The sequence below is a fragment of the Lagenorhynchus albirostris genome, chromosome 14, assembly GCF_949774975.1.
Source record: "Lagenorhynchus albirostris chromosome 14, mLagAlb1.1, whole genome shotgun sequence".
Classification (NCBI taxonomy): Eukaryota; Metazoa; Chordata; class Mammalia; order Artiodactyla; family Delphinidae; genus Lagenorhynchus; species Lagenorhynchus albirostris.
Genome location: NC_083108.1, coordinates 64,471,810 through 64,496,048, shown reverse-complemented (window position 1 = coordinate 64,496,048; position 24,239 = coordinate 64,471,810). Strand labels below are relative to the sequence as shown.

The 24,239-nt window shown below is 45.0% G+C and overlaps 2 protein-coding genes across 11 annotated transcripts in view; one reads left to right on the top strand and one right to left on the bottom strand.

Annotated features, from left to right (window-relative positions):
* PRR14L (proline rich 14 like) overlaps window positions 1-19,935 on the bottom strand; it is a 56,900-nt gene extending 36,965 nt beyond the window's left edge. The window contains exons 1-2 of the mRNA XM_060170677.1: window positions 19,819-19,935; window positions 503-575 (exon numbers count right to left, since the gene is read on the bottom strand). The gene's annotated coding sequence lies outside the window, so the exon portion shown is untranslated. The remainder of the gene's footprint in view (window positions 1-502; window positions 576-19,818) is intronic.
* A 3,299-nt stretch (window positions 19,936-23,234) lies between these two features.
* Window positions 23,235-24,239, top strand: part of DEPDC5 (DEP domain containing 5, GATOR1 subcomplex subunit) — a 93,186-nt gene continuing 92,181 nt past the window's right edge. For 9 of the 10 annotated variants that reach the window (XM_060121484.1, XM_060121488.1, XM_060121486.1 and 6 more), the window contains exons 1-2: window positions 23,304-23,422; window positions 24,112-24,229. In XM_060121484.1, the coding sequence (XP_059977467.1) occupies window positions 24,172-24,229 (58 nt within the window). In that variant the 5' untranslated portion in view covers window positions 23,304-23,422; window positions 24,112-24,171. Of the gene's footprint in view, window positions 23,254-23,303; window positions 23,423-24,111; window positions 24,230-24,239 lie in introns of those variants that run through there. The other variant, XM_060121481.1, reaches the window with a different exon arrangement.

The window sequence follows — 24,239 nt, the reverse complement described above, 5'->3', positions numbered from 1 at the left end:
ATCAATCAATCAATCAATCAAATTAAAGGCAGTATCTCAGATGCCCATATTCAACAATGGTTTTGAAGAGTAAACGAGGTAACGGAAGTGAGAAACTGTTCTGCAAACTCTCATGGTGACCGGGAGTGGACACGCCGTCCACAAGAACAGAGCAGGATGCCCTACACAGCCAGCAGTGGTTCCTCCCCGTCCACATGAACCCTTCCACACAGCAGTGCAGCTTTATAAAGTCAAATGGAAGATTTCACACCAGCATTAAGGTTCAACTCACAGTCAATGGGGACTCATTATAGAAAAAGTGGGAAGCAAACTTTTGTCACAAATGAGGCATCGCTCTATCATACCAGGGGCCTCCGAGTACGTCCGTGGGCAATGATATCAAGAGCTGCTACAGTGAAGTCCATCTGGCAAGGCAGGGACCTAAAATCCTCACGTTCCCAGTGTGAACTAAAATTGTGTGTTTAATAATGGAAGAAGGAAAAGATGTGAGAGAAATAAATACCTTTGTTCCTCAGACCATCTTCAGGGAGGTCCGTGCATAGATGTTCTTTGCTTGCCTGCATCAGGAGGTCCTCCTGCGGTAAGAAAATCCAGCCGTCAGGGAGGATCCAGAGACACCCGAGCTCACCAATGCCAATGATTCTCTGAGAGTCTTCTTTCCAACTCCTGGAAATTTGCTAGCAGTCACAAGGACTGGGAACTGAAGCAAACCTCAAATTCAAATTAATATAATCAATAAAACTTCCACTTCTCTAGAATTTGAGCTTGAAAAGCCAAGTCTCCCAAGGTCTGGACAATAACAGAGGTTGAGAATGCTGGGCTGCAGATCCAAACAAAACCCTGTAAGTATCCTCCGAATCAAGAAACACACTGATGCAATGTGATCTTAATTAAGTGAAAATCTGAATGGAAACTATCAGGAAGTGATTGTAACTCAGTCCCTAACCATTCTCAGCATCACATACTCATTTTTTTCTCAAACTTCCTGGAAGGGCTATTTTTCCTTTTCATCCCTGTTCACTGGAGGAGGGTATAAGGAGGAACACCATCAATGACAACCTACAGAGGGACTTCAGGAAAATGGGAAGGGGCAGCAGCAGCAGCGCATGTGTGGCATGGGGCCCCGTGAGGAAAGGGTCCGACCAGGCTGACCAGCTGGAGACACTGACAGACCAATGATGGCTGCTCACATCAAAGTTTCCTTCTGGGTCACCTTTTTCTCTGTCCGAAGATTTTTTTTTCCACATGGATTTAACTGGTAAGTAAAAGATTCTGACACAGCACTCACTTAAACTGACAGATGGTAAAATCACTGCTACAATGCTTGATAACTTTTACAGCACTTAAAAAAAAATCACTGCCCACATTCTCCACCAAAAAAAATCCCCCCCCAAAAACCCCAAAACAAAAACAACAACAAGGCTTCCCTGGTGGCACAGTGGTTGAGAGTCCGCCTGCCGATGCAGGGGACACGGGTTCGTGCCCCGGTCCGGGAAGATCCCACATGCCACGGAGCGGCTGGGCCCGTGAGCCATGGCTGCTGAGCCTGCGCGTCCGGAGCCTGTGCTCCGCAACGGGAGAGGCCACGGCAGTGAGAGGCCCGCATACCAAAAAAAAAAAAAAAACAACAACAACAAACAAGCAAAACCATTTCATTTCTAAGCAAAGTTCTGTGGTGGAAACAGAAGATCAAAGTGATGGCAAATACAGGAGGACACAGGAGGAAATAAAACATCATCACTGGAAGTGAGAGAAGAGGCCTGGCGTGGAGTGTCATGTACAAAGCTGGACTGTTCCTTCACTTTCTATTGCAACTTCAGCGTGGAATGCTTTTGCACAGCATGAACTTAAAACAACCATCTCCCACAGAACTTACGTGTTACCACGTTTGGCCAAAAGAGTATAAATTCTAGCGTGATGCCAGGTCCAATTTATTTGTAAATGGGGAGAAGAAAAGCTCTTACTTACTGTAGAAGGAATGATGGAATTAGAAAATCACCATTTGGCAACCATCACAGTGATAATTATCTCAAGAATCATCAATGGATGTTAAAACTAGCTGCTAAAAGTTTGAATGAGAAACAGAAATATTACATAGTTTCAAAATATCTCCCCATGAGATACTTAATAATTATGAAGGGGAAAATAGTACCTTCACAGTGGAGAAGCCTGGCAGACCCCACCTGAACCAGGTGATGGCAGTTCCCCTGCCCAGGAATGAGGCACCTCAATGCCAGGCGCTTGCTGAGAGGATGCACAGGAAGAATCACATCACTTCTGTGGGGTTCCTGCCCCCCAAATGCACAACCAGGATCTAATCATGAGGAAACATCAGACAAACCCAAACTGAGGAAAATTCTACAAAATAAATGGCCTGTACTCTTTCACGTGCCAAGGTCATGAGCTGAGAAAATGTTACAGATTAAATGAGACTAAACAAACATGACAACTGAATGCCACAAATGATCCTGGACTTTTCCTAGACCAAGAAAGCATTTTCTTTTCTTTTGCTACAAAAGACTTCAGTGGGACAATTGGCCAAATGTACTCTGATCAGTGTTAATTTCTTGATTTTGATTAGGGTACTGTGGTCACCTGACAGAATGCCGTTGTTTGCTAGGAAATACACAGTCAAGTATTTAGGCATCACGTCTGCAACTATACGCTCAAATTATTCAGAAGGGAAAAAAAGCAAATGTGGTAAAATGTTAACATGTGAGGAATACACGTGAAGGGTAATGGGAATTCTTCACACTACTTTTGCAACTTTTCTGTAAGTCTCAAATTATTTCAAAATAAGAGGTTAAGAAAACATCATTATTTGTAGTTACCTTTGATCCTTTCACCAAAATGATACTACCCTCCACACTTCCAGTTCTCAGACTGAATGTCTGAAGTGTTAGATTAGATGCTATTTAGAGTATTTCTTCAGGTTAATACTTTATGGGAAAGGCCGGGTGCTGGAGCAAAAGCCAAGGGGTGAGGAGTCAGATGCAGCTCCGTTCCAGCCGCAGGACTCCCACCTGCTAGCTTTGCTGCACAGAGTGCATGCTTACACGTGGTTTTATAAATGGGGACCACAGACACCTCGCAAGATGCCCCGTCAGGACGGGTGCTCCATGAGCAGAAGCTCTCACCATCCAGTAGACCTTAGACCTTAGATCTCACTTTCCTGTGAGAAAAGCCAATAGGACTGTCACCAACAGAGCCCAGTGTCATCTGGAGTGACCACCCTAAGCTCTTCTGGGCCTAAAAGAGACTGCAGTGAGAGCTGACCTGCCAGCAGCATACAGGTCCCCTCAGATTCCCATGGACTCTGGTAAGCTCATATGATGAACCCTAAGGGCTCCGGCTCCTGGAGGGACTGCTGGGATTTTAGTCTGGCCCCACCTGCTGCTCTAAGGAGGTGTCTTAGCTGGAGCCTGCACACACCCTGGTGGAGTGCCTACCTGACTGCTTCAAGCCATCCCCCCCCCCCCCGCCGCCGTCTCCCTGCTTAGCCACGACTCCTAACAGTGAAAGGGAGCAGCAGAAGCCAGGAGTGACAGACTCCTCTCTCCCCCTGCCTTGCTGACTTCTCCTGAAAGGTTCTGAGTTATGAAAAACAAGTTTCCCCTCACAGAGGGCTGTGGACCCTACAAAGTTTTAAGTCTAGATATGATCAGGAATTGACAGGGTTGAAAAACAGTGTGAGGCTGAGTTCAGATGTGAGGGACCCCCAACCACCAGCACCACGGCAGTGGGTGATCTTCAGATCAGGTGGGAGCTCAACCAGCCTTGGGTCCCAAACGCAGATGAAGGAACAGAACAGACCACTTGCGAGCAATGGCCGTGTAGCGTAAGCATCCTGTGTGCAACTAACTCCCTCCATCCCCTCGAGCCAACCAACCATGTAAGAAACACTTGCAGAAATTTATCAGACACAATGTCCTTTTCCCACAATATTTTATCAGCTAAGTGTTCTAAGTTTCAGGATTCCTAGAGGTAAAGTCCTAAACACTTCTCTCTACCATCTAGATTTTACTAAATCTTGACATCTGATCGTTAATATCCTAACATTCCTTGCAAAATCTGTTTCCAAGATAAAAGTTCATGTGGATGCCTCTTGCAAAATCAAATGAGATAACTGCAGTAGTTTGTAGCATTATATAAACTATATAAAATACGAAATGCCACGTAATAGTGCAATTTGTCAAACTGACAGCAAATTCTCTGCCTCAGCCTGGCACAGCCAACATGTCATCCTCTTGCCCACTGCTTGGAATCAAAACCAACTTAAAATACTTCTCCAAAGTTTAGGCAGATTTTAGGAGGGTCTTGAAAACCATTCTTACTGTTCATCTATAATCTTATTTCCCATTAAAAGCTGACTGTGGGGCTTCCCTGGTGGCGCAGTGGTTGAGAATCTGCCTGCCAATGCAGGGGACACGGGTTTGAGCCCTGGTCTGGGAAGATCCCACATGCCGTGGAGCAACTAGGCCCGTGAGCCACAACTACTGAGCTTGTGCGTCTGGAGCTTGTGCTCCGCAACAAGAGAGGCCGCGACAGTGAGAGGCCCGCACACCGCGATGAAGAGTGGCCCCCGCTCGCCGCAACTAGAGAAAGCCCTCGCACAGAAACGAAGACCCAATACATCCAAAAATAAATAAATAAAATTAAATAAAATAATAATAATTAAAAAAAAGCTGGCTGTTTATCCTGGAAAAGACGCAATACTGATTCATTCCTATGAGGCTAGTATTGAGCCAGAAAAAAAAAACCCACAAATATCTTTAGGAGGGAAATGAACATGCACCAGGTCCTTCAGCTTTTATAAGCAGGGTAGTTATAAGCTCCTCAGGGCCTGAGGTACACCTGAGCCATGAGCCCTGGTTGTAAGCAGATCTCGCTGACCCCCTCCAAGACTGAGCTTCCTAAGCTGGAGCAGTGGTGGTCCCAGCTTCAGGTGGGACTGCCGACACACTGAACACACAATAGGGCCCCAACACAGAGCAAATGAGATACCTCCTATTTCCTGGCACTTGTGGGAACAGCAGTGATCATGTTCACAGTGAAGAACACTGAAAATAAACAAGATGTTGGATCTCTAGATGGACCTTTCAGTTTCTTACGCTTGCACATCTAGAAAGGAAGAGCTGTAGGACAGTAACTTTAAATCTTTACTGAGCCTAAAAAGGAATTTTCCTCCATGTATCTCAATTCAGAGAAACTTTAAATAAGGCACCAATCACGTTAGCTGGGTAAGGCATTTAGTAACAGTCCGCCACAAGGATTTATCTAAGAGAACTGCTAAACTAATGAGGAGAAAGTTCCACCTTAAGTCCCAGCAGTATGTGAATGGTGCTTTGGGCACTTGTTTGTCACACACTTTTAACAATATGAGCTGAGAACCACGGCAAACCATCACTGTGGGGACCATGGTACCCTGGCAGACCGGGAGAACACCTTATGGCCACCAACTGTACTACTGAGAGTGTGAAGTTCAGATTTTTTCACCTTTAAATCACTGAAAATGAGTTATTTCCAACAAGATTTCCTTTTAAGCAAACAGCAAGCTGCTTCACACTATTGCAAATTTCCCTTAGGATCAGAGACGCTTAGGGTGATGAGGAAGGAAGCTTAATGGGCATTTAGCATAACAGCCTTTCCCTTAAGTAAAGTCACATAAATTGCACAAGATTGGGTCTTTTCTGAACATGCCATTAAATAAGAAGTTTCTCCAATAGCATAACATGCCTCGGGTGATCAACAGCCATTGTGCTTCCTGACTTGATGTCTCCTGTCCATATGCTTTCAAATATCTGTCAAAAGATGCATACTGAGTCTTCATATGTTTCCGCTAACAGACAATTCAGAACTTTTTCTGTGTCTGTGTTGAGCATGAATGATGTATCTTGAAGCCAAAGCTTTTACAACACGTTCACCCCGGCAGATCTACCCCTGTGTACAGCTTACATCTAAGCACCAAGAAAAACAAACAAAGCATGGTATAAAGAGTTTTCACAGATACAAGGATGTAACGTTCAGCACAGGGAATGTAACCAATATTTTGTAATAACCTTAAATGAAGTATAACCTATAAAAATGTCAAAAATCACTACATTGGGCAATTCCCTGATGACCTAGTGGTTAGATTCCAGGCTTTTGCTGCCATGGCCTGGGTTCAATCCCTGGTCAGGGAACTGAGATTCCACAAACTGCGCAGCCAAGAAAACAAAAACGAAATCACTACGTTGTATACCAGAAACTGATATAACGTTGTAAACCAACTATACTTCAGTTAAAAAAAAGAAAAAGAAAGTTGGTTGTTCAAATCAAGAAAAAAAAAGTTTTCAATGTCAAATCACCTGTGTGGGATGTCGCATACCCGTCTTTCCACTTTATTCTTAAATAAGACCAGTCTTTTCCGTATCCTGGTCCGTAACCTCTGTGTGCACCGTAGTTCTTGACCTTCCTCCTGTGAGTGCAGAGGTCACAGCTGAACGGTTCTTTCACCACTCAGCGTGGCTCCTGCAGCTGTCCCTTCCACGCATCTGTTCCCAGACTCTTTCCCCTTCTTGTTTTTGCCTTTCTTCTCCCCTCCCGATAACAGAATATCCCAGATCAAAGGACAAAAGTACCAGTTACAGGTCCTTATAACTTTTTGACACAATCATAAGGCAAGAAAGAATGATTTTTTTGCTGGTTTAACTTTTCATGATTGAAATATTTCATGGCTGGAATATTTATTTTAACTTTTTAAGTGGATCTTTATTTATTTTTTATTAAATTTTTAAAAAAATATTTTGGCTGCACCACACAACATGCAGGATCTTAGTTCCCCAACCAGGGATTGAACCCTTGCCCCCTGCAGTGGAAGCGCAGAGTCTTAACCACTGGATCATCAGGGAAGCCCCACGTGGATCTTTAAAGAAAATGTCAAGTACAGTCACAAAAGGACAAAGATTGTATGATTGCACTTGTATGAGGTCCCTAGAGCAGACAAATTCATAGAAAGGTGGCGAACGGGGGTTACCAGGGGCTGGGGGAGAGCATATGGGGAGTTATTGTTTAATGGGGACAGAGTTCCAATTTGGGAATATAAAAAGAGTTCTGGAGATGGATGGTGGTGATGGTTACACAACAATGTGGATGTACTTAATGTCACTGAAGCGTTACAAATAATAAAAATGGTAAATGTTATATGTATTTTACCACAGTAAAAAAAGCCAAAAAAAAAAGTTAAGACCAACATTTAAAAATAAGTTGCTTCATAAAATAACATGTACTTTGTTTTTCTTTTACAACAACAACCAAAAAAAAAACAGAAAAACAAAAACACAACTAATAATGACCTTGAGAGGTTAAATGAGTGAATGAAATGAATATTTAACAAAAACAGTTTAGGCTTCATCAGGGCCCAAGGTACAAAAAAGCGTAAACTTCTAATTCTAAATATTGGTGCTGTTCTTCTCCATGAACTGGGAAATTCACCAAGCAGACTTAACTTCATTAAATTCATTTAATTCCTGCAATCCACGCCGGAAAGTGTAGGTGGCCGTCCTTCACAACCACAGCAAGTTCTTATTCCTGGAGCCGAGCTCTGTTGAAGTCAGTACCCTTCCGCCTTGACTGATTTTGGTTCAGAGGGAACAGAGAAGAGTGGGTTAAGTGATAACCTCTGAGTACTTTTCCCCAAACTGGAGCCAGTGCACGATTGTGGGCCTCTTTGTTGGTTTGAGACGAACAACAGCTGAAGGAAAAAGTTTTGTGGAATGCTGCTAAAGGCAAATCAACTATTAGAACAAAATCACAGAATGTCAGCATGGAAAAGAACACCTCTGAGGTTGCTTGTCTGAGTTAGAATCCCCTTTGCTATATTCCTGACAAACAGTCACTGAGCCTCTTCATAAATAGGACTTCCCCGAGTAACCTAAGCCATGTCTAGACTGGTCTAGCTGTTAAAAAGCACCTCTCATACTGAGTTAAATTCTGTCTCCCTCTATCAAGAAGAGGTTTTTGTTTTGTTTTTTAATTGTTATAATATTTTTAAAGTTTTTAAACATTTGATTTAGAAATATCTTTTACATACACCAAAAACTTGCAAATATTGATCAAAAAAATTTCTTGTATAGTCTTCATCCAGCTTTCCCTAATGTTAACATCTTAAATAACCACAGTATAGTTATTAACACTAATAAAATACTAACTAGTCTTAAGACCTTATTCAAATCTTGTTAATGGCTCCATAACACCCTTTTTCAGGACCAGGATCCAATCCAGGCTCCCAGAATGCATTTAGTCATCATGTCTCCTCAGTCTCCTTTCAACTGAGAGGGTTCCATACGTATTCATCTTTCATAACTTTTGGAAAGAAAGTCCCTTGGTTTGGGTTTCTCAGATGTTTCCTCATGATTAGATCCTGGTTGTGCATCTGGGGGGCAGGAACCCCACAGAAGTGACATGGTTCTTCTCTGGCTCATCCCTCCTGTGTGTACACATGTGTGTGTTTTATACAAATGAGCATACACTTGTACACTTGCTTATTTCCCCTTCTTTCATGCATGAAAGGGAGGATACTGTAGAAAGTCCTTCACAGTTTGCTCTTTTCACTTAGTATATCCTCCTTTGCAGAAGAGTTAACAGCAGCAGGCCTAACTGTTATTCTAAGAAAGGCATGCTTACAAGGGTAGCCTTGGCTAGCATCTGGGAACTTAGATTGCAGGAGAGTCTCCACTATTTCCTAAATGATCAGAGTGGCTCATAACACCTATACAACAATGTGATTCATAGGGAACCCCTGCTTTCCTCCTGTGACGTCTGGGATTTTGGTATGTGCCAGCCAGAGGATGCCCATGTGGCCAGCCTGAACTCTAACAAGCTTCCATGGTAGACATTTCACGTGTATGAGCAGAATTTGTTCCCAGAGGAAGTGAAGTGTGTGTGACTACACTCGGAGAGGAGTCCTGGGAGCCTGTGCGTGATTTCCTCTAGACATTGCCCCCATGCCCCTCTTCCCTTTGCTGATTGTTTTATGTCCTTACACTGTAATTAATCTTAGCTGTGAATATGACCATGTGCAGTGTCCTGTGAATTCCAGAGAATCACCAAACACAGAAGCGGTCTAGGGGACACCTGTACCTGTACATGGAGATCTTCATTCTTTATTACAGTTGCACAGGGCTCCAGGGAAGGATGTTTATATACCATAGTTTATTCAACCTGTCTCCTATATGTGGGCATTTAGGTTGCTTCCAACATTTTGCAATAATAAACTACGCTTCAAACAATACCCTTGTGTATACATATTTTTATGCTGTGGGAGGTGTATCTTCAGGGTAGATACTCTCTAGAAATGAGAGTTCTGGGTCAACAGGTCAGGGCATAGTTTTGTTAAGTGTAGCCCAATTCCTCTTCTGCAAGGTTGTATCAGTATGCGTTCCCACCAGCCATGTGTGAGAACAGCCCTTTTCCTCACAGCCTTGCCGACCAGGTGTGTTGTCCTAATTCTTCATGTTCACCAATCTGATAGGTTTCATAAAAGTAGTATCATGGGTTGTTTAAATTTGCATCTCTAATTATGAGTGAGGTTGGCCATCTTCATGTGTTTAAACACAATACACACACACAAACACACATGCACGCAGTGACTTATCTACTCAAGTGTCTCCTCCATTCTTCTATTGGGTTTTTTCATTCCCCAATTTAAGAGGTCTTTATACATTAGAGATATAAGCCCATTATCCATGATATACGTTGCAAATATGTCCTACCAATGTGTCAGTTGTCTTTTGACTATGTTTGTGGTGTTTTTGCCATCTAGCAAGAGTTAACCTGGGGTCCAAAGATGTCTGGAGTCTGCAGACCTGCCGGGATGGCATGTCTGCTTTTCTGAGAGGCCTGCAGCATTCATCCAGATTTCCAATGGTGCTGTGACCTAAGAATGTCAGGAGCTGCCACCGTCCCACCCGTCTTCCCCTGAGCTTAACTGTGCCCAACAGAACTGCTCTGCTCAACCCTCCAAAGTTGCAAAGGCTTCTCTCATTCCTCCTGATTTTTCAGGAAGACCCAGCAACTCGGCTTCCAATGGGGTATTTTCACGTTGTGTCCTTAGTGTGAATTCTTATCCATGAATACATTCCTCCCACATGACCCCAGGCTCAATGTGAAAAGGAAGGGACAGGCTCTGCTTTGGCCAGGAACCCCAACACTGACTCATTCCTTGCTTCCCCTCTGCTCCCCACCCCATCCTCCCTGTATCTTGAGCTCATCTGAATGCTGGGGCGGGTAGGGGAGAGAGAACCATGAGGATGATACTCTAGGTACAGGCGAACCAGCACACAACCACCACCTCTGTCCAGGCAACACATTTTGTTAATGTATATTAAGAGCAAACTGGCTTTTCTTGGCAGCTACAGAGTCAATTCTAATTAACCAGTTAAAACGTGTAGGGCTTCTGTTTTTCACTTCTGTTTTCCACTTGTGTGTAGTTCCCTTTATGAAAACCAAGTACAAAATCTTGCATTTATATCTATTAAATTTCATTTTGCTTTACACAATTCAAAATAGAATTTACCTCTGGTGGAGTTAAAAGGGAGAAAGGGAATGGTTTAGAAAAGGAATAGGGAGACAGTAATCTTCTAGTTCTCGAGTTGGGTGGTACGTATATATGTATGTATATACACGTACTAATATAAGTATGTTGTGTTCATTTATATACTCATAATTTCATTTTATATCAAATTCTACACGAAGAAAACTTTCCATCTTGTTAGATGCAGCCCACCATAGCAAGGAGTAAGGAACTTTGGGTCTGTTACCTTGCTCATTTAACTATATTTTTAAGGATAGGGCATCACAGCATAAAATCTGATATTTTTTTCAACTGTTACTTCACGCTTTATCTATTCTTAATTATGGTTAATATACGCAGCCTACTAATGACAGTCAATTGCCCTGCAACCTGTGTAAAGAAATGATGTATTTTTATCAGGTGGGGAATGGGCTTCCTAGCCCAGGAAGCCCAGAGAATACGAATTTATTAGTACATAGAGCAGGGGTTGACAAACTACAGCCTGTGCTTATAGACAACACTTTACTGGAATACAGCCACACTAATTTTTGTAAGAATCACCTATGCCTGCTTTCAAGCAACAATGGCAGAGTTGAGTAGTTTCAACAGAGGCCATATGGCCTGCAAAGCCTAAAATATTTACTTTACGACCCTTTACACAGAAAGTTTACTAACTCTTGATCTAAGACACCATCCAGGGCAAAGAGTAAGCTTTCTAGTCCACTTGGCAGGTAAAACTTCCTTTAGGAATTGGGGTCCATCAGGCTACCTTAGCTCACTAACCATTAGTCTCACCTAACTAATCCCTCTTATTCCAATATCAAATTCACAGAGATGGGATTTTCCATGCCACACCAAGCAGTGATTCCACTTTTCACTGTGTATTAGTTAAAGAACTGGCTTTCTGATTTAAGCTTCAACCTCTCATGAAGGGGGGTAGCTTGGATCAGTCTTTTGGAGATCATCACCTCTGACGTACAAAAGATATAAGTCAAGTTTCTAGACCTGCAAAGCTTAGGACTTACTTCTGAAATATGGAGACCCTGCGAGGGTATCCATCCTATGAAGCCCTAGCTGGGTCAACAGCCTCCCTCAAAGATACCCCTGTGACACCTCACTCTATCCTAACCATGACGCTACCAAAACCCAAGGAACGAGTACACATCGTTCCTTAACATCAGACACAGAAATCCCACACGACCATCACAAAGAGACTCAACATTCCATATACAGTAGCTGTGTCAGAGGACTGACACGTTTTCATGAGATAAGCACTTCCTCTCCTCAAGTGTCTGATGCGACACGAATGTTTTTAAAAATCATCAAAAGAAGGTTAACATCAAAATCAACATTTTGGAAATGCTTCAAGAATAAATCATAAGCTACCTGTCAGACTCTGTACTTTATTCTAAGAAGTGTTAGTCCAGTTGGAAAGATGCCATTCCCACTCAACTGATCTGCATCAAGATCTCATTTCTTACCTGGCTGGGGCAGAGCTTCTCTTCAGCAGCTGTGGAATATTGACGTGTGTCTTCCTTTGCTCCCTCACAGGGGTCTCTTACACTCTCCGCCTGGTCCCCTCCATCTCTGAAGACCTTTTGCTCCATGCTGTTGGCTTTCACTTCCCTATCCAAGATCCCAGAAGCCACAGAACCTTCTGCTGTGGGGTCCACCAGCCCACACCGCCCAGGCTCACCCCCATGGTCCAAGGTCTCAGGGGTTTCTTCGCGACAACTTTCCACAGGAGTCCTCTGCAGCTCCAAGGGCACTGCCCTACTCTGACTTATACGAGAGCTTGAGGCTCCAGGTTTTACATCTGGAATCGCACTTGGCTCAGGGTCAGCATGAAGCTCTTTGGAGACACTCACTGGGAGTTCAGAGTATAATTCCTGCACCTCAGCAGACATGGAGGAATCGAGTGGAACGGGCTGGGTCTCTACGCCGGATGACAGCATGGGGGCAGATGCAGATATGGAGTCAAGTCTTTTACACCAAACGGCTCACCCTGACACAAATCAAAGGAAGGGATAAAAGTTTAAAACCTTGCACGGTAGTAGAAAGCTGTCTCAGCTTAAACTGGCTAAAACAAAGGCAAAAAATTCTAACTCAAATGCCAACATTATCTGGCACCAAAAAATTCTCTGTAAGAGACTGAGTTTGAGGAAAATAAATACCTTAAACCTTTAATAGACATGTCTAATTTCAATGCAAATACTGCCTTGTGAACAATTCTTAGTATAAATCTGGATTTAAGTGAGATCTCATCAAATGTAGATGAGAATAAGACATGTCTAAGTCCAAGGATAGACCCAATGTAAATAAGAAAATAAAGATTGTTTTTGAATTGTTTTCAGGTTGTGAACCTTGCGCGTTTTGTTCGCTGCTATATCCCTGTTGCCTGGAATAGTTGTTTCACACATAGAAGGTACTCAGAAATTATTTGCTGAATTAACATATACTGAGGGACTCTGAAGAATTCGATTCACTGACTTTTCTTCATTAAGAATTCTCTTTGGAAGAAGATATAGAGAAAAGTGCTCACTAAACACCTGAGCCGTGTCTACGCAGGCTGGCACCCAACACGACTAAATCAGCTCTTGGGCAAATCCCTCCTGACTTCAACTCAGCACCTCGAGATTTTCCAAGTGCCTTCACAGACACCACTCATTTGATTCTCATAACAACCCAGTGAGCTAAGCAGGGCGGCTGTTGTCTTCCTCTTACAGGTTCTAACACCACACCTGAAGAGGGTAAAGGTGACCTGCCTAAAACATTACATGGTTAACTGAGGGATGGAGGGGGGACACCCAGGGCTTCCACTGTGTTGGTCATGTTTCACTTCTCACATTGGGTAATGGGAACATGGGTTATTTGCTAAAATGTACATATTTAAGTAGTTCATGATACTGTATTATTAAAGTAATCAAAACAAACACACACAGATTGGGAATGGTACACCCAAAACCAGGGTCTCCTGGCCGGTAACTTTTCCATTTTAGTCTACCAAACGCGTGTGGTTTCCACCACAAAATCCACTTGACCTGACCAAGGCGGAAATGATAACCAAATGAGATACTGCACACTTTCGTTCTTGATGTTTTCCTTAACCCTAAACAGGAGGAGAGAGAAGATGAGAAATCTTTGGAATCTCTGAGTTCATAACAAGAATTTATCGGAAGTACCGACAGCAGATTCCTTTGGCCGAAATGTACATAGGAAAGGATGTTTCAGATGTACTCTCACCACTTCCTAATGTCCATCTTTCTCCAAAATAAACATGTTACATACAAGTAATACCCAGAGCTTGCTACTGAACTGTTTTGACAGTCGTCTCTCCACCGACCACGATCAGATTTTTGAGCATGAGGGACTCTCCGAGACACCACGTAACTCCCTCCTTACGACCCAGCGGCCCTGGGCCCTGTCTGTTTGTACCCTGATTATAGGGGAAAGTCCACCGATGCCGCTTACACAAAGGCACACGCTCTGCCTCCCCCGTCAATGAGCAGCCCGCTCCTTGAGCACTCCTGGGTTGACGACTGTTCCTCCTTGACAGAAGGTCCCCTACACTGGCTTGTGCTGTCTTGACTGGAGCTGGGGCTGAGGAAGGGCAGATGACAGGTCCTCTCATTCCAGACCATTCTGCCCTCCTCCTGGTTTTCCAACCTGTGGTGGCTGGTTTACTCACGTCCCTATGCTCTCATCTGCTGAGCAAGCGCCTTAGTGTTTTCAAGGAACCCTACTCAAAGGTGAAAGGACATAACGCAATACCACTAACTTAAATACGAATACTAGAAATTACAGGAAAGCTGACTGCTGGTCCATAAGGTTGAGGTAACACAGGAGGGCTGGTGAAGAAACTTGAATCCAAAGGAGAAGCAAGGAGAGATGCACTGGCGTGCAAAGGAGTGAGGTGAGACTCACAGGGGACTTTCATAAACCGTGCTGACAAAGGCATCCTTTCTGGAGCTAGTCTTCCCCTTTCTCCTCTAGCTCCTGGATTTCTAGGGGTACTTTAGATTTTAAGCCATTTTGTGTGTGTGTGTGTGTGTGTGTATACGTGGGGGTTAAGGGATAAAGTGAAATTGCTATTTGATGCCCCCGTTCCCAAAAGGCTGGAAGTGCTCCATTTTAATTTGGTTCAGTTTCCCTTTCCCATCGACAGATAACAATCCAGCTTTTAGTTGTCACACCACATATGCACCAAAAGAGTAACTGCAGGAAAGACTACTACTGTAGAAGAGAAGGTGGAGACGAGCTCCGTGGGTCTCCCTGCCTGCCAGGGTGCGGGTGTTCTCAAGTTCAACCCTCGATACACCTCCCTTCCCAGGATTCACTTTTTTGATGACCTCACCTTTTCGTGCAGCTTCTCTGCTAACAGGATGACTCAAAACTGTCCCTTTAAGCACAGAGTAACCACATGATCCAGCGACTCCACTCTGAGGAACATGTGCAAAACTGTTCCTCAGAGTGGAGTCAGAACTGTTCACAAGAGCCAAAAAGTGGAAACAAATCAAAATGTCCATCAACTGATGAACGGATCAACAAAATGTGGTCTATCCACACAATGGAGTATTACTTAACTATGAAAAGAAATGATGTGCTGATTCATGACACAACATGGATGAACCTTGAAAACCTTATGTAAGTAAAAGAAGCCAGGCACAAAAGACCACGAAAGATCTCACTTACACGAAATGTACAGAGCAGGCAAATCTGGAGTCAGAAAGTGGATTAGTGACCACTTACTGCTGGAAGAGTTGGAGAAACAGGGAGTGGCTGATGGACAGTTTTTCCTTTGGGGGCAATAAAAGTGTTCTAAAATTGATTGTGGTGATGGCTGCACAACTCAGACTATGCCAAACACTACTGAATTGTACAATTTAAGTTGATGAATTACAAGTTATATGAATTACATCTTAATACAGCTGATTTTTTTTAAAAGAAAGAAATCTGTCCCTAGCCCCAACTTTTTCTCAAGCTGTGACCTACGTTTCACTCACAAGGATGGCACCCCCCCAAAACGTAACAAGCCTAAAATAGAACCCATTCAACGCAGTGAATAATCGAGTATTGCTACATGCAAGCAGCTATGAGAAACAGGATGAGTAAGAGGCTCTTGGTAGCATTATATGCTTATTTTTGATCCCACTGCCTCTCTTAGTAATGGCACCCGTTACCCCAGAGCTCAGACTTGAATCCTCAGACGTAATCATGTCTGACCATCCACATGCCATTCAATTAGCGCTTGTACCAACGGTCCCAACTCCAGCTGTGTCTCTAACAAATCTCACTCCTTTCCAACCCCACAGTCCTAACTCAAGATTTTGTTCTGAACACAAAATCACGCACAAATACATGCTTCCTAAGCAGATGCTTATCACAAAGAGGCAATGTTGATAATCACATAAAATGGCTCAAAATATTCCTCAGGAGAAACAGTGCCATTACCTTTCCTACACCTCCATCTATGTTGTAAACTGGTGTGGACCAAAACAGAATTGTAAAGCTTGGTCACCAAAAGATAACTTCCAATATACAAAAGCCAAACGCCACAAAACTACCATCTCTTGATACCTTTGTTTGGTAGAGACATAATTATAAGACTTTTTAACCTGTAAAACAACTAGGCACGTCGGCTGTCGAAGCAAAACAGACACTCCCTCCTTTTTGCAGCGTGATTCTGGTCCTCAAGTTTCTCAGCAGTATGTGAAGTGGAGTCACCAAGAACAGCTAAGTGCCTCAGCTGGAACCCTCAGAGGTGAAGTCATATTTAGATGCAAGCCTAGAGCAGCAGTTTACAATTATTCTCAACTCACTAGCTCGCATCACTAAACTGTCCTCTCAACTTTCTCCCTCTATCAAGACATTGGTAATGCCACAAGACTGCAGAAACAACAGAATTCTACCATTCAAGTTCTTTAAATTTCTGAATGCAATGGAGAAATTAAAAATGATGGTACAGAAATATACCTCTCCATAGAAAGCTGCCTGAGATGTCTTATCAAGCTAGATAAATATTAGGATTCTTTTATTTTGGAAAAATATATATCCATATAGGAAAATTGTTTTAAATACTATAAGCCAGATATTAACAGTGTTACCCTGGGTGATGGGACCATGGATAACTTATCTGCAGGCTGTACTTTTTTTTTTTTTAACAATGAGCGTCTATCACACGTGTTAAAATTTTTTTAAAACGTTATATATCTCAAGATCCAAATATGAAGCAATAAAGAATAACCGGTAAGTATATTATCCCTTTATCAGTATCTTTCCAAATGTCAGCTCTCTCCCTCAATCATAAAAGTTTTTACACTAAAGTGTTAAATAAACTTGAAGTAAGCGGAAAGAGTAACACATGCTTATAAAATGTAGACAGGGATTTATGGCTTAATCCTTACTAATGATTTATAACCAAGCTACTGGGTGAAGACACAGATAATTACCTAGTTTGAGGTGTAAGCAGAAAATAACCCATAAATTCACAAACAACTCTCTCCTGCTGCTATTAGCTTGTCATATTTACCATTAACACAAATAAGAATTACATTGTTTAGGGGATGGATTTATCCCAGGGGTGGGGATGGGGGTGAAGACTAACGTTTATAAGGAGTATGCAGTATAATTATTCCAATAAAAGAAGAAAGCCCTTTGAATTGAGAATTATCATCTCCCAGTCTTTCTGCTTCAAATGCAGAATCAGTGCTGGGAAGCAGTCTAGTTGTTGGTCTCCAAGCTGGGAGATCAGGGTCCCTATCCTGCCTCTCGCTTACTAGCTGCACGGCCTTGAGTGTGTCACTGAACTTTCCTGGGCTTGTTTTTCACATGTAAAATGGACAAATTAAACAAAATAATCGCAAAACATTGTGTTACCCGTAAAAATCCCAAGACTCTAAATAACTTTTCTATTCCAGTTTGTTTCAGCACAGCAGACCTACAGACACCAACAAAAGTGGTACAGAGCTCAGACTAATCCCCACTGCAAGTACTCAAGGGCAAACGAGGTAATTTAAGAACACTTTACATACGAAAAAGATAGAAAGCTGTTCTTCAGTGTGTCTTCAGGCAATCTGGAAGTGTTAATTCCCATCCCACCAAATAACAAAAGCCAAGGGGAGGATGGGGAAACTACGAATGAAAGATTAACATTGTAGCTCTCGGCCTCATTAGAATACATTTTATAATACTAAAAACCTGACAAAGGGGCAACTTTCGTCATTCAAACATGCCCCAAAACAAAAGTTCTGGGGGTACAAAGTTTACAGCAGTAAGCAAAAGAAGAAAAAAAAACAAACAAAGAAAACAACAGAACAGAAAGCCATGTGCCCCAATAATCCCATCTGATGGTCTCCCTTCCCTTTAATTCCAAAAGCAAAGGGGCTGCTCTTAACCAAACGAAGCAGTTAATAACACTAGGCACTACCACACTTGTGACAAGGGACAATACTCACAATAACGATCAGGCCCTCAGAAGTTCACCACACTCCTTTCACCTTGAGAAAGGGGCTTTCTTTTCCAAAGATTCGGACACTGTAGCCAATCCCTCCCTGAGGGAATTCGGAGAAGGGGGCCTCTTCTTGAGTAACAGATAAAGAAGAATCTTTGAAGAAGATCTCTAGACAAACTGAAAGTGGGGCAGGGAAGTCCATATACTGAACAGGGCCTGGCTCTTCCCCACGGAGTGCACAAGAAATCTCAATAGCATCAAGCACGGCTTCCCCCGTTCCTCCCTTTATCAGCATGCAGAAAAAGGATCCCTCTGTCTCCACATGGGGAGTGAAACAGTGAAAATGCTCCTGATTTCTACTGACAAAGAGTCTGCATAAAAGATTTTCATTCCTTTTTCAAAGGAAGGGGAGAAAAGAAACCATCTGTGCCACTCCAAATATACAGCAGGAAAGCGTCCTTCTCTCATAGGTCTAGAGTCTTATTTTTCTTGGGAGAGCAAGAGAAAGAAGTTGGAATCTCCATCTTGGGTGTAGGGGGGTGTGCACATCAGATAGAAGGAAGCTTTTTCGTCACTAGAGCAAGTAGGGGGAGTGGGAGAGGGCATCTCTAACCAGTCGGGAAGGAGTGATAGCTTCTGTGGACAAAGGAAAGGTTGGCTTCTCCTATCAGGTCTCCCTCTTGGAGTACAGACCTGCTTCCAAAAGCAGTCTTTTTTGCAGATTATTCTAACTGAGGCCCTCTTTGTTAATTTGGGAAGTGTGGTCGGATCTAAGACAGTAAAGTGTCTCTCTGCCCCGGGGAAATGCCTCCTCAGAAAGTGATGGGGGTGGGGAGGGATGGGAGGAAGAGACATGCATGGAAAAATCTGTGTTTCTCTGTGGAAGATACTAGTTTCCTTTAAAAAAAAATTAAGTAACAGTAATAGCAACAGTTTTCCAAAAGGTTACTACGTACTAAGCACTTAAACAAAATTTCCTTTAGCCCTTAGGACAATTCTTTGAAGAGAGTACCCAAATTAGAGATGGGAGGACTGACAAAAGGTTAAGAAATGAGTCAAGGTCACAAAGGTGGGAAGTGGGACACACGCGGGCTTGCATCCATCACACTTCAAACGCCACGCTCTTCACTGTGCGAGGGAAAAGAGCTCCAGGCACACCAAGAAGCTCGGGGGCGGAGAAGCGAGGCTCCCTCTGTGGACACGACTGGGGGAGGGGAGAAAGGCTGACTAACACCATAAAGTAAATTCAGGGTCTTCCTCCCTCTGTATCAGGGTAAAGATAAAAAATAAAGAAGGGAAGATAAGTCTATCTTTTACAGGGAAGGAAGAGCCCCCTGTCACTTTTAGGCAACTTGAGTCTTCCTCTCCACCTGGGGGGCGATGACCAAATCGAGAGCGATCTTATCCCTCCTGAAAATAAGTTCAGAATCGCCCTCTCGCACCCCGGGAGCGAGTCTCCCTCTGCTGACAAGAGCGCCGCAGCCGGAGAAGCGCGTTCGCCCACGACAAGGGGCGTCGCCCGCCCCAAGGAGAGAAGTTGGGGGTCCCCCGCCGTATCGAGGTCGAAGAGGAATCGTTCTCCCCCGCCGGAGCCATGACTCGGAGAAGCCGTTTTCCCCTCGCGACGCGGGGCCTGGTCTCCTCCCTCTCCCCGGGTCGCTCCGCGCCCGCAGCGCAGCCTGCGTTCCCTTCGGCGCCCCGAGAGGGCGGGGGGCCCGGGCTCCCCTTCAGCCTGCACCGCCCGGCGAAGGGTCCACTCAGACTGGAGTGCGGCGGGGCGGCTACGCCCGAAGCCTTCCCGTCCCCGGCCTCTTACCCTCAGGTCGGCTCCGCGGCCCGCGCTCGCCCCGCCAGCCCAGCCTCCGCAGCCACTGCCCCGTAGCCTCCAAGTCTACCTGAGCCTGCGGAGCCGAGAGCCCGGGGGCGCTCCGGCCGCCGCCGCCTCTTCGTCTCTATGGTCGCCCCGCACTTCCTCATCCGGGGCCCGAGCTAGCCATGCGGACTCGCCCAGGTCCCGCCCCCGCACTGCGCGCGCGCTCTCCTGGGGCGGCTCTTCCCGCGTGTAGCCTCCCGCCCTCGGCTAGCTCCAGCGGCCTCTGCCCCGCCCCTGCGGCCAGGACTCTTAAAGGGGAACACATCTTTTGACTCCGCTCCTGCTGAGCTTCAGGTCCAGTGTCTGACTCCACTGAGACCACTCTGGTCCAGTCTCTTTTCTGGCCCGAACGGCTGCAACTCTCCGGGCCTCCCGGCTTCTACCCTGGCAGCCCAAGATATCTTTTTATACCTGGAATCAGTATTTTAGATCATGTCACTCCCCTGATACATCTCCTTTCTGGCATCTTGTTTTAATTTCTTCATAGCTTTAACAGTAGCCAAAATTGCCATTTCATGTTTATCGACTTGTTTATCATCTGTCCCTCGCGCCCTTGTCTGTTTTGTTCATCATTCTTTGCTCAGCACCTAGAGCAGTGTCCTGCACAAGCAGGCACTCAACAGATATTTGAAGGAAGGAAAAGAACGTTTATTCAAGAGGGAATTGAGACGGTCCAGAGAATGCAATCAATCCCCAAATCACACAGCCCTGTATTAAACAGAAATCTGTTTGTCTCTTGGAGCTTATCAACTTGGCTGAGTAGAGAGCTAGAGGTTTGGTGGTTTGTGGGAGATTTTAACTTTCTCCTCTCTAATCAACGTATCCTTGAACCAGTCAACATGTGGACCATTTTATCTAAGACAGTGGTTTTCCCAGCTTTAGTTAGGGCTGGAGATATACACACCTAAAGGCCAACCCTATTGTTTACAGCCTGTAAGTCCATCCATCGTCTATATACATACACAGTTCACATACAGGCTACCACAGATGCTATTGGGATGAATTAACTAGAAATTCACTTTAGAACATTTCTACACTTATAGTAGCCAAGTCCTCAAGTTCTTTCTCAGGCAACTATGTGCCTATAGAAGAGGATCTGAGAAACTCAGTATTACTGGTTTGTCTTTTCCCTCAGGATCTAATATTACTGCACAGCACCATTATTGATCTCGTCTTTAAAAATGTGATATTTTGTTCAACATGGATTTTTTGTATTCTTTTTTTAAAAACAAAAATCACATTATTTACATTGCTGAGTTTTTTGGGACCCCCTTAGCATTTTGTGCTCTAAATAAGGCAAGTGTCTCATTAGCCCCATCTACCACACCCTAGTCCCAGTCTTGCTCCTAGCTCTGTGTTAAGCACAAAGGGACCCCAAAGAAGCATCATATATATATAATTCAATCCCCTAAAAGTCGAGAAGAGCCAATTTCCTGACAAATTCCATGCTTTTGGTGACATTTACTTGGCACTTTAAGTTCTTCTAATTTCAAAGACTTAACATGTCCCTCACCTTGCTTGGCCCTCAAACACCTTGTGAAGGAGGAAGAACACGTACTTTTTATTCCCATCTGTCAGGGGAGAAATTTGAGGAAAGAGAAGTATCCTGTGCAAAGCCACACAGCTAAAAACAGGCAATCCTCCATGTGGTTGTAGCACAGTGATTGTACATTGTAGAACGAAGGCCATTGGCTCTCCAGTCTGGGAGCTACCCCCTCCAGCCTTCCCTAACCCCTAACTTTGACCAGCTCTAGACTTTTTTGGCCACATGGCTTGTGGGATCTTAGTTCCCTCACCAGGGACTGAACCCATGCCCTCGGCAGTGAGATCATGGAGTCCTAACCACTGGACCACCAGGGAATTCCCTAGGCAATTTTTTAAAATCTCAAAACTCGTCAAGGTTTTTTACAAATTTTTGCCAAATTAAAAAGTGAAATATTTGTATTTCCAAGATACGACACACCAATCTCTCAGGAGACGGAATCAAATTCCCCTGAGGGCCAGGGACAGCGAGTCCCCTAAACTCTGGGATGGAAGGACTTCAGCTACTGAAAAACAGCCTGGGGGATCTGGGTGTGCCCCCCGAATTGGCAACATAAACATGTATTTTATATTTAACATTTTATCCTTGACAGGTTTTGCAACTGTTGCAGTCTGCTTGATTACATGTTTTTCTTTACTATTAAAAAATTACAATTAGGTCTTCCCTGGTGGCGCAGTGGTTGAGAGTCCGCCTGCTGATGCAGGGGACATGGGTTCGTGCCCGGTCCGGGAAGATCCCACATGCCGCGGAGCGGCTGGGCCCGTGAGCCATGGCCGCTGAGCCTGCGCGTCCGGAGCCTGTGCTCCACAACGGGAGAGGCCACAACAGTGAGAGCCCCGCGTACCGCAAAAATAAATAAATAAAAAAATAAAAAATTGCAATTATTTAAGAGTTAACTTCCGAATCGAATCCTTCACTCACTCCCTAGTCCTTCTGTGGTATGTGATGCTTTTTTTATTTCAACATTCAGAAAATTTCTGAAAACGGTTGGTCAATTAGATGGAGCTGGCAACTTGCCAGCAGCCCTTGGCCAGCTTCAGGCACTGCCCACACAGCTCTGATTTTTAACTCGAGAAGAGAAAGATGTCCCAACAGATAAGGGCTTAGGCTGAACCCTTGGGTGAGACACGAGGTTGCTGGTTAAACGCTCAGCCTTCGGAGCCAAGTTGGACTCCACTGGGTCAAGATCTGTCCTTGAAGGAGTTTGGTGTCCTCAGCCTGTTCCCCTGTCTGTGAAATGAGATAGTATATGCCACCTAAAAGAGATGTGACGATTACATAAGAATGTCTGTGACAGCTCTGGTAACTATTGGTAACAACCAGAGAAGCACGGAACACCACTTGGGGTTTGGAAAGATTTGAAAAGCCCCTCAAGTGGATACTTCCCAGCAGGGGCCATCGCACGTGCTTAGCCCTTTGCATTTTACAAAAGTTCTCCCAGAAACTCTATTTTGTGCCTCTCAGTAGCCCTGAGAGGCCTGGTGAGGGTCCATAACATCGTTTACAGATCCGGGGACATTCGCCCGAGTTTCCCCTGTTGAGGAAATCACTAGGTCGGAAGAGAACCGCTTGTGCTCGGATCTATTTCGGAACGTCTGGAGGAAAAGGACTTCCTTTCCCGGGACGACGGCCCTCAGGCTCGGGACCGGGAAACGCAGGTGGGCAGCCCGACCTACAGGCCTCACGCGAGGCCCCGCCCCCGGCACGAGCCCCGGATGGGGAAGTGGCGCGGACACCGAGACGAGGCGGAGGCCCGGCCAGAGCGGCCCAGGGCGGGTGGGCGGGAAGGGGGCGGTGCCCCGGGGCGGAGCCACCGGAGCCGCGCGGCTTCTCAGGTGAGCGCTCGGTGGCCGGGGCGGGGCGGCTGCCGCCTGCAGCTCTGGCTCGGGATCTGCACAGGCTCTGCGGGCGTAGGCGGGGCGTCCCGAGGAGGCGCGGGGGCCCTGGCCAGGGTCCGGACCCCGGAACCCCGGCCTCAAGCGGGAAGGGGCTCCGGAGCTGCGGGTGAGTGGAGCTGCTCGCCCGGGGCCCGGGTTTGGGGAGCAGGAGGAAAGGGGCCGGGGCCCAGGTTCGAAACCTGGCCCCACCCCCAACCCCCTGTGTGACCTTAGGCAAGTCTCTCTCCGTCTCTGAGCCTCCGTGGCTTCCGCTATGAAATGGGGGTGGAGGGTGCGGGGAGGAACCACTGAGAGTTTGTGCAGATGGAGGTTTGGGTAATGAGCCTTCCTCTGTTTACACTCTTCTTGCCCAGGACATCGATGGCGAAACGTGAGCAGTGGGAATGCCTCTCTGTCTCAGAGACCTTGGGCAAGTCCCTTGCGCTGGCTCTCACTTTCCTCATCTACAGATTGTGTGCCTAATCTCTTTTAAGATCTCTTTAATATTTGGGTGTTATTGGTTTATATAGAGGCAAGGTAATGAATGCCTCATTCACTCCAAGTTTTCCCTTTAGGGTGTGATAAAATATCTTCTTGGAGGTTGGACTAGACCCTGGCCCGAATTCCCTTTCGTTTCCAGATTCACTGGTTCTGTTTGTTCAACGTCCCTCCTGGTAATTGGAGGAGTGATTTCATCCGAGGGTTGGTGCCACCTCTCAGCTGAGCAAGGGCAGTATTTTCACTGCCCTGAAATCAAAGAGCAGTTGCAAAGAAAAGTCTGACATTCCAGCCTTTTTGTTTGTGTTTCACTGGCAGGGAGGCAAGATGATTTCTCTCCCCCAAGCTTGGAACAGCTGAAGGAAACAACAGTACAAGATGAGAACAACAAAGGTCTACAAACTTGTCATCCACAAGAAGGGCTTTGGGGGCAGTGGTCAGTATTG